Source organism: Tetrao urogallus (assembly GCF_951394365.1).
Source record: "Tetrao urogallus genome assembly, chromosome: 3".
Taxonomy (NCBI): Eukaryota; Metazoa; Chordata; class Aves; order Galliformes; family Phasianidae; genus Tetrao; species Tetrao urogallus.
Genome location: NC_136815.1, coordinates 33,202,100 through 33,213,238, shown reverse-complemented (window position 1 = coordinate 33,213,238; position 11,139 = coordinate 33,202,100). Strand labels below are relative to the sequence as shown.

Genomic DNA, 11,139 nt, shown 5'->3' with positions numbered 1-11,139 from the left:
TCTGAAAATGCTCTGAAAATATGTGAACAGTATGCAATAAAAACAACACTGAAGAGTATGGTCACCTTCTAGACCAACTCTGTGGTCTTGAAAGTTTTATCTACAGGAATGAGAATTGATCACCTGTGTATACTGATGTTTGCAAGATCTGCACCTTAAATGGATGCTACAGGAGGTGACAGCAAACAAGGAAAATGTAATTTAAGAAACAAATGATTCCTCGGTTTCATGTTTTCAACTGTGACAGCCTTCAAAGCTCTCTAAATATGTCTCACTTTAGCTCCAATGACTGGGGGGAGGTAAGGAGAGGAGGGGCTAAATGCTGCCTTTAATTTTGATGGGTCAGGGGTTGGGTGGTGCAATAATTCAGTAATAAGAGGAATAGTAGAGCATTTTAGGAATTTATTGTTATTGTAGCACGGCCAATTCTGAACTAATTCTTTCCAGCTTATTCCAGAATTCTCATTAAGAGTCCAAAGATCTTTTTGGAAGATGCACAAAGAGATACAGAAAATGAAGGAAATTATCCTTATTTACCTTGACAGAAGTGGTGGCCTTGAGAAATTTGTGCACGATTGCAAAAAATACAATGGTATTGCTCACTCAGTAGATATTTTGTTAACATTGGTAAGTATTGTTAAGCAAACCTCTGTAATATTTAAGACTGTTTTTGCTCCTGCAGACTCAAAACAAAGTTATGCTGTATATCGTTTCGTTATTTCAATAAACCCTTCTGATGTTGCTGAATTGGATGCAACTCTTGGAAACTACATTCTTCATAGGCCCATGAAAGCTGCAGGGATTTTTCAGTCAGTAAGTTTATAGTTGTGGTCAGGGCTGACAAAAAATAATCCTTTTCTATTTTAACTAGATTTTCCTTTCTAAAGTGAAGTTATTTTTCAATTACAGGTATGTTTCATAGCTATTAAGACATTGTCATTAATTGAACAGTTACAGACGGAGGCCCAAGTGAGTCTACACTGTTTCCCCAGTTAGATCTTAAATCTTTTAAGTCTGGTGAAGTATTAGCAAAGATTATTTTTTGTATTAATTTTTCAGCCTTTATATTCCCTTTGGTTGTATTATCCTTTGTACAAAGTGCAAGTCTCACCTCAACATATTGCAAGAATCCTGGCATAAATGATTGTTTTTCCACTTGATACGTTTCTTTTTCTTTTCCTAAAAGCTATTTATACACCATGTTGCATTTCTTCATGTAAGTACATTGAATTTATAAACAGCATTTTAATATATTTAATCTATATATTTTTATTTCAATGTCATCGTGTCTCTTGTTAGATAAGCATACTGCTGAAACCAACACATTTGCCACCATTACCGAGTTATGTTCTCAGTCTTTCTGCATTTCCATTTAATTACACATCTAAGAGATTTTATATGTCTGAAGGAATAGTGATTGCAATGGGAACTGTCACAAAATACACTCAAGGAGCAAGATTTCTTTGCACTGGGGAAACCTGTCCATTCTCTGAAGGTAGTAGTAGAAGAAATTAATATTATTTCATAGAACTGTAGTGTCACCAAGGTTGGAAAAGACCTCCAAGATCATCCAGTCCAACCATCCACCTGCCACCAACATTTCCCCACTCAGCCACGTCCCTCAGTACAACATCTGAATGTTTCTTAAACACCTCCAGGGACGGTGACTCCACCACCTCCCTGGGCAGCCCGTTCAGTGCCTGAACAGCTCTTTAATAATTTAGATAATTTACCAGATTGAAAACCCATCGTGAGAGTCCTTTTCCTACGAAGTCTTCATGAGCGCATGTCTTTATGAAGGCGCGTACATAGCATGCATCTGTCCGGTGTCATTCCCACACGACACAGAATAGGGGCACCCCGCTGCTGGGAGTCAGGCCCTGCAGTCGCGGTGGGGAATGTGCGATGGGGGCACGGCGCCATCTGGCGGCCAACGTGCGGGAAACACGCTTGTGAATTCGGAATTTCCCTGCCCAGTTTTTAGTTACTTCTGTGCTTAATGTGAAATGCAGAATGAAAACCGTGCTCTCATTATAAATGTTTACTAAACTTTTTTTTTTTTTTTTTTTTTCTTTTTCAGGGTTTAGGTACATTAGGGTGCATCTGCCCGGAGCTACAGAATCTGCCACAGTGAGGAATGACTTTGTGTGCAGTTTGTGTTCTTCACCACTGCAGGAAGATATGAAATTCAGAGTACTTGGTGGTAGGAACTGTGTAGTTTTATTTCTGGGTCTGTTATTCCCCTACTTCTGATACACAGTACATAAACAAAAATGGCTGTGGGGATAACAGCCCCAGAAGATAGCAGTCATCCTAGAATCATAGAATGGTTTGGGTTGGAAGGGACCTTTAAGGTCATGTAGATCTAACCCCCCTGTTTTAGGCAGGGACACCTCCCTCTAGACCAGGTTGCTCAAAGCCCCATCCAGCCTGGCCTCCTAGAGGGAAGAAAAAGAAAAAAAAAAAAGAAAAGAAAAGAAAAAAGCTTATTACTTGGTTTTCAGGACAACTAACCTTTTCCTTGCCTTTTTTCTGAAAGATAAACAGATAGTTGAAATGATTGATGCCAAAGTTCTTCATGCTTTAAAAGGATATTCTGACCATAAATCGCATTTTAGGATTCAGACTTTTACAGTTTTCTTGAGAGGTATGCTGAGTTTCAATTCTCAGACTTGCTAAAAATATTTTAGAAATGAATTGTGACAATTACCTGCATTTCCTTACAGGTTCATTTCTCTGAATAAACTGATGAAAGTCATGATAATTTATATTGAGGTTATTTCTCTAAAAAAAAATTAGGGGGCGGGAAAGGAGGGGTCATCACCTGCCTAATGCAGGCACAAATGATTGCAGAGAATAATATATAGCTGTGGTCTTCACTTCTATGTCTTCATTTAAGCAAGATCCCCTGGCCAGCTCTGCTGCATTACATTCTAGTTGAAGCTTGTTTTTTCCTCCTCTCTACTTCCTTTGGTCCTGCTGTTTTGCACCATTTCATGTGTTTTTTGACATCCTTCCTCAATCTAGCTGGTTTCTGGATTCAATCAGGATTTTTGGCTTCTACTACTACTGCTTTCCACTGGAAACATTAAATGATTTCTAATGTGAATACCCGACTAAATCACAATTCATCATCATATTTCCAATAATTTTATCTGATACCCAGTGTCTATGGAATCATACAGCTCATCTCTTGAAAACTCACAGTAGCTCCAAGGTCATGAGATACAACAGCAGCGCTGCATGTACTGTTATGTTGGTGTGATGCTGTGAATTGTGCAAGTACTGAAATTCTCCTGGCTTCAGTGAGCAGTGCAGTTAGACAGGAACTTACAGGCTGAGATTCACACCTGGTTGGACACAGCTCTCACTTCTGAAAACTAAACATGACTTCTGAATAAAGTGCACAGAACTACAGAGCTTCCCAAAGCTGTGTGTGTATCTTTTTGAAATCTTTGCAATTTGTCATGTGTAATGTGGTCGCTTTTTTTGTGGGTTTTTGTTGTTCTTTTTTTTTCCTGTCATGTTTATAGGGCAGTAACTAACAATGGTGGAACCACAAGCTTTGGACTATGCTTGCAAACAGCTGTCCGTTTTCTTTTCAGTGCAGAACCAAGTGAATCATTCATTTTCTTTATCAGGAATTTACTAATCCTCACCCACTCTCCTTCCTTACTTTTTGTACTACTTATTTTGAATGGTGTGCTTCATTTAATCCTACTCCACAATGGTAAACCTGGATTCCAACTGTTGTTTTCAGCAACTACGTGTGAGAAATGAAAGCAGTTTAGAAAAGCTGACTGTGTCTTTAACACTTTTTTTTTCTTAGCTAAAACATCTTCAGGTCTCCCCCACGTTTTGTTTTTCATTTCCAGATGAACTGGCCAATAGAATGACAATAGGAAACCACTACAAGATCATAGGAATTCCAGCTTGTGTACAAAATGGCCCACAAGCTGCAGCATTTATAGAAGTCAGTAGTGTAGAGCTCTGTAAACCAAATGGTAAGGAAGTTCCAATTAGAATTGACTTAAAATTTTGAAGAACATTTTTTTTTCTGCAAAATCTTGAGAACTTTTTGTTACCTAGAAGCCTGGATTGCAAAACCACTGTGGGACTTTCCTCTAACTGGGGATGGGTTCAGTCAGTCAGCTGAGAACGTCTCTTTCCCCACTTCTCTTTCCATGCATTGGGAAGTGACATAATTATTTACTGCAGTTCTTCAGCTTCCCTTTCCCAACTTCCCTTGTCACTTGTAAGCTACATAGGGAATCATGTGTGACACTGACCCAATATTTTAGTTTCTTATTCCTTTCTTATCCCATTGGTTTTAGTAGATCGTGTCTGCGGCCTTTAGAGCAGTAAAATGAATAGCTGTCTGCTGTTTACATTCTGAATTTGTGTTTAATGCATAAATATCTTAGTTCTTTGTAAGCTTTTGTATAAAGACTCGAATGGCAATGTATTCTAATGTACCTGCACTGCTCTGTGAAGTGCTTGTTAATCTCTATTTTGTTTCACTTAGGTCCTTCTTTCATCGGTGAAAATTTTAAGTATCTACTCTCACTGACCTCAAGTTCATGCTGGAGGTTTACAGCCACGCTTGCCAATATTTTTGCTTCTCAAGTTGTTCCACCAGGCACTTACAACACTCTTAAATTGGCAATATTACTGAGTCTGGTACAGTCGTGTGAAATAGAAAATGCAGATTACCTCGATCTACTGATTGTGACAAGTGACACTCTAATAATTGATAGGTAAAGAGATTCCTTAACTCTTTTTATTTTTATTGTTTTAAGACAATAGGATTGGCCCTACATCAAAAGCAAGAGATGAGGCTTAAAAGGCATATAAAGGGTTCTGACTTGCTAAACAATAACCACGAAACATCTCTATTTCAAATGATGTATATAGGATTACAGTTAATAAATACCCCTAACAGTCTCATAATGATCTCTGTAAGCTTTTAAGACTGGCACTGTTTAGCAGAGGTTAAACTAAACCTTTTTCTAAAATCAAAACTAAGGTTGCCCCAAAAGCTGGTGATTATGAAAGTGAAGTTGTCTGCTTCTCAAATCTTGTGTCACTTTAAGCCTTTCCATCGCTAGCTTCTCAGCTACCTTAATTTTCAGTTATGTCCTGGCTTGCCTGGGGCAGAGTTACTTCAGAGAAGCTTACATGGGGGTGAAGTACAGTTGATGATGGCCAGCTGGCTCCAGAAGGCTTTTGGTCACAGCTTATGCTATGCACACAGTATTCTGTTATCATTAATCTATTTTAATCAATAATTTTATGCCATTTCTTAATATGAGAAGAAATCATGCTTTAACATCTAAAAATCATAAGGAGCCTTTGACTGTGGGCCCAAGCAGTGTGTGACTGTGTGCCAAGGAATATAGTGCAGGGGAGTTAAAAAAAATAAAAATAAAAAATTGAGCACTCTCCTTTCTCAAAAAGAATTGGGGATGTAACCCAGGTGGCTGCAGCCTAGAAGTTACCAGCCTCTTCTTTTTTCCCCTGATGGCCAAGAGAATTATGAATCCTCTGCCTTGCCCTAGAACAGGAGTAGGCATTAATGGTATGGGGTTACATGTGGGGACTTCTTTGATTTCCTAGGTATTACTTCTGTTATGAGCCATGATTTGCCTCATGTTAAAACCATCAGAAATGCAGTCCTCCTGGGGCTTAGATTTCTGTATTTGTACTGAAGTGTACTTTACACATGTAGTCTTGACAGTGGTTTAAAATTGTTGTTGTTTAAAGGTAGATCTTGATATATCTATCACTACCACATGTTAAGAACAGTGTTAATTTAGAAAAACTGAGCAATGTTTTGACAGCTTACGACTGACAATTATTTAATCCTCTAGGCTTCTGAATTACAGCCTGTGTCTCCTGCCTCGTGGCATACGCCACCCATCCTCTAGTGACATCTTTCCTTCTGTGTCCAAAGATAAACATGGAACTGGAAGTGCTAGTATTCAAGCTTGCAGTGCTGTGCTGGCTCAGGGTGGTATCTGTTACATAGGAGACTTCTCTTCATACAAAAAGGATAAACTTGAACTCCTGCAATCCGGTAATTTCATATCTACTAACAAATGAGGGGACAGAATGAAACAAACATGTAACGCCTCAGCTAGGTCTCTTCCTCACCTTATGGCCCTCAAATGCTTGGAAAATATCAGCTATTTTTAACAAGTCTGAAAGAAATGAGGTTAAAAATGGCAAAATCCTATAAGCTTGCATTTGCTATACAGGCTCCAGCACAGGGATCCATTTATTGGCAAAACAAGCACTACAGTGAGGTGGAATGAGAAGTGTATTCATCAGGCTTGCAGGATTTGTGATCTAGCCTCTAACGGATTTAGGCACTCACACACTCAGTCCTCAAAACTGGTGGTGTGGAAGTGCCAAAACTTAAGACAAATTCAGTGAAATAAAATAATGACTCTTTTGAGCTACTGTGCTTGGAACTAGGATTTATAGTCAAACTACATCAATCACATCACTGATGTTTTTTGTCCTCTCCTAGTGCTAGAGAGCAGGACGACAACGCTGTTCATTCCTGGGAAGAAGTATGGAGAAGAGGCTGACCAACAAGTGACTATTTCAATTCAGACCAACTTCTGGTCTTACGTAGATGTGGGTTCTTCCCCAAAGAAACAGACGGCAAAGGACAGCTTTTTAATTGGGCAGATGGTAAAGCAACTGACAATTATTTCTGGTTATTGTTATTTCAGCTTGGGAAATAATGAAAACAAACAGCTTATGTGACTTTAAATCAAGTATCTTCTAAAATGAGCTAGCTTTCCCCAAAGTAAATGCCATTTATTTTATTCACAGTAGCTTTTGACAACTACTACTGAAACACAATTATGTTGCTTATATTATAGATAACTCATTAGCTATTCTTGCACCCTTTGGCATATGGATACTGAATATTACAGTCTGAAAAAATCGCAATATTTCTAATAGTCAAAATTCCAAAATAATTTGTTTTCTTCTCTGGAACTTCTCTTCAGGACCTGAGTTTGATTCCACCTAATCTTTTAGATGTTTTTGGGCTGTTGATATACAATGAATTTCCTTCGTGTCAGCTGTCTTTTCCTGTAGTGCATCATGTCTTGCAAAAAGCCATTAATCCTGAAGCCATGCTGTACAGAGTCTCACAGCAGTTCAGAACACAGGATTATGAAGAGGTAGTTAGTTACTATCTAATGATTTAGCAATGCATTATACTTGGAATCATATAGAATCATAGAATGGCCTGGGTTGAAAAGGACCACAATGATCGAGTTTCTACCCCCCTGCTGTGTGCAGGGTCACCAACCAGCAGACCAGGCTGCCCAGAGCCACATCCAGCCTGGCCTTGAATGCTTCCAGGGACGGGGCATCCACAGCCTCCTTGGGCAACCTGTTCCAGTGCGTCACCTCCCTCTGTGTGAGAAACTTGCTCCTAAATATCATCCTGTTCCTAGAATCAGAAGGTTCAGTCCTGATACTCTGACAGATTATTTTAAAACCTGTCAATATTCACCTTGTACCTCTGCCCCCCAGCACTGAGAAGATCATCAGGAAACTGACTTAGCTTCAGTTCTGTCAGAGTTGGCATAACAAATTCAGCATCACCTGCCTTCTGAAAAGCATGCTGGGTCAACATTTCTATGAGAACAGCCCTCTAATACTTGCTTTTAACAAGAACAATTTACAGTCAGTCATAAAACTTAGTGTGAAATACTTGACTAGTTAGTACTGAACTAGTATTAGATCTGGAGGCTGGCAGCCCTGTTTGAGGCAGGGGGGTTGAAGCTTCATGATCCTTGAGGTCCCTTCCATCCCAAGCCATTCTCTGATTCTATAAAAAGTTAATATTTCATTCTAAAGAAACTGTCAGTATTTCTAATACAATTAACTTGCAATAGGGAACCTGCTTTAGCAGGTTCATCTTCCTTCCAATCCCTGTAATTCTGTAACAGGTAATTCAGCCCAGTATCTAAAATCTACCCTTATGCATAGCTGAACAGTGACAAGCTTTTTACAGAAATTGATGGTGAAATACACTCTTCTACCTCTCTTACTATGCCAGTATGTTAAAAGGTATGGAAAAAAAAAGGTGTATTATTTATTTTCCAGTTAAATGTTTAAAATTTTTTACCTTCTCTCTAGTTTATTTCATTCGCAAAGAATCTTCACGTCCAACTGAGTTCTGAAGCAGAAAACCTCATTCAGGGCTACTATCTTGCAAGTCGTAGAGTGAGGAGAGATTCTTTGCGTGGATCAAAATTATCAGCATCTGCACTAAAAATCCTGTATGTCCAATGCTCATAGCAACACATCTCAGTTTCCAATAGAAACTGCTAACCAGCTCAATGTATTAAGTAAAAATGCAGACATTGTTTGAGTTTGGAAGAGTTCAAGTATAAAGAGTATCTAAACATTAATGAATACCACCTTTTAGGATTGGTTTTAAAAAATGAACTATTTAAAGAATGAACTATTTCTTAGACTCGATGTTTCTTCAATTTTTTTTTTTTCCCCATTAAAGCTGTCTAGAAAAACAAAAATGGGGTTTACATTTTCATAGCTTTCTCTTACGTAAGTTTATTTTTAAAGCAAGAAGTACAGCATTACCTCTTGATTTACAGAAATGCTTGCAACGGGAAAATATGCAACATCTTCATTTCTGCAATTTTTTCAACCATTCTGACATGCTTACATTCATCTCTTAGGATTTCACTGTCCAAAGCTCATACTAAACTGAGTTTGAGGAAGAAAGTCCTTGAGGAAGACGCATTGATTGCCATCCTGTTGTTTGAGTCATCTCTTACCCTAAAATACGGTGAGGCAGCCTTTAGTCTTGGGTGTATCGTTTTCATGTTTTGTCAGTTTGAAAAAACTTACCTTAAGTCAATTGCAGTAACAGAAGTATTTCATTTCAAGTGAAAGCTGAGATCTTTCAGTTGACTTTCCAGTGGTGTGCTTCAGTACTGTCCATAATGAGGCTCCAAAAAGCACCAAGCCTCTATCCTTACGATAGCACACTGGAGACACTTCTGCTGCTATAGCATCGGTCCAGGTTAAACCCTAGGCAGAACTCTTTCCCTGAAGAAATGTTTTCATTATCATGTCACATTTGTTCACACACAAATTTGGCAGTGACAGAATCACAATGTAATACAGAAGTGCTAACTCACAAAATGAACTAAGTGATCTGCATGGCAGCTTTTTTTTTTTCCTCTCCACTCCTTAAAAATACTGGCCAAAGGTTGCCAAGCCTCCTAAGGTCTGAACTGATTTCTTCTCTGCTTAGGTAAGTCAGCATTGTGCATAGAACCAAACGCAGTATTTCCATTCGACCTCAGTGATGAAAACAGCCTCCAACAGAGAGATATTTACCTACTGCAGTGCCACCATCAACTGCTTCAGTTTATTGGTGCATATAGCCCAGGGACTTACGTTAGCACTAATGAAGAATGAACTCTGCTGTGAGTCCGAAGCTTCTACTTCAGCTTTCTGGCACTGCAGTTACAGAAAAACAGACAACTGTTTACAGTGCTATTTTGCAAAGAAATAAAGCATAGCTGATAGGATTTAGTTGAAGTTTCCTGGTAACACTGAAGAAAGACAGAAGTGATGTTTCTATTCTGGAAGGCCACGGCTTCAGAATAAAGCCAGAACCTGAACTTCTATTCCCAGCTACCACTATCATTTAACTGGATGAACAGAGACAAGTTTTTAATAAGGTAACTAACATTTAAACCAAGAATGCAGAATACTGTATTTCATTTCAACTATGAACTGTACTTTTTCCTGTTGCTTCTTTTTAAATGCATTATCCAGCAAGGAATAGTTTAAATACACTACAAAAAACAGTACTGATGTAAGACAACTTCAAGTTATTCATGTACTATATAATATATGTACTATAAATTTTAAGATTTATATCACCATACTGCCTCTTGCTTTATGTCTGTTTTACATTACAGCACCATCATATCAGCACAGGATGCAGGTACGCTCTTGCAATCTGAAATAAAGCTTAGATAAGGACACTGGAGACAGGAGAGCAAAAAAAAATTATTAGTAGGCCCACCAAGGAGGAGGCAGCTCAAGGAGTTCCAGCCTAACTGCCTCATTGCAAAAATGAGTGTGAAGACTGATGCAGTGGGTACGCTCTTCCAAGTAGGGCCTTCTCTTGCTTTCTCCTCCTACCAATGCTGCAGCTGTAGCACAACACTGGGCAAGTTTTACATCGGAGGCCCACATTAAATGCAGCAGCAAAATGGACAGACTTCTACTCGAAGATGGATAAACTGAACAAATACTGAGGGCTTGCTGTAACTTCTGCACAGGTCATGCAGCAAAATCATGGTGCTACCATTTACACAGCCTTAACAAAACACTACAGCCGTTGGAAATATAAATCCAGGATTTTATTTATACAAACACTGCATTGAAAATGAGCAGAACAGCTTCTACCATTATTATATAGACTAATTTAGGCAAGAAAACAACATGCCTTGTGTTTTAACCCTGAAATCAAATTTTGACTGCACTTGAATATTCATACCGAGTTCTAACATTGTCTGAAGGGCTACTTCTCACTCCACTCTCACTTGAACTTCATTCAGGCATTATTCACATTTTCATCTAAACTCTAACTCCATCTTAGAATCATAGAATCATAGAATCATAGAATCACTAAGGTTGGAAAAGACCTAAAAGATCACCCAGTCCAACCGTTCACCTATTCCCAATAGCTCCTACTAAACCATGTCCCTCAACGCAACATCCAGCCTTTCCTTGAACACCCCCAGGGTCGGTGACTCCACCACCTCCCTGGGCAGTCCATTCCAGTGCCTGACCACCCTTTCTGAAAAGTAATACTTCCTCATGTCCAGCCTGAATTTCCCCTGGCGTAGCTTGAAACCATTCCCCCTGGTCCTATCACTAATGACACGAGAGAAGAGGCCGACCCCCAGCTCACTACAACCTCCCTTCAGGAAGTTATAGAGAGCAATAAGGTCTCCCCTGAGCCTCCTCTTCTCCAGGCTGAACATTCCCAGCTCCTTCAGCCTCTCCTCATATGGCCTGTGTTCCAGACCCCTCACCAGCTTCGTTGCCCTTCTTTGAACACGT

At 39.2% G+C, this 11,139-nt stretch overlaps 1 protein-coding gene across 1 annotated transcript; it reads left to right on the top strand.

The window, feature by feature from the left end:
• Positions 1–492: 492 nt before the first annotated feature.
• MCMDC2 (minichromosome maintenance domain containing 2) lies at positions 493–9,477 on the top strand (the record flags this gene model as incomplete). Its single annotated transcript, XM_079534045.1, has 14 exons — positions 493–592; positions 683–813; positions 910–969; positions 1,300–1,495; positions 2,081–2,203; positions 2,540–2,647; positions 3,876–4,004; positions 4,526–4,757; positions 5,871–6,076; positions 6,533–6,699; positions 7,023–7,199; positions 8,167–8,309; positions 8,730–8,839; positions 9,311–9,477. The coding sequence occupies 14 exons, from the start codon at positions 493–495 to the stop codon at positions 9,475–9,477; spliced, it is 2,049 nt and encodes a 682-aa protein (XP_079390171.1).
• Positions 9,478–11,139: the final 1,662 nt, after the last annotated feature.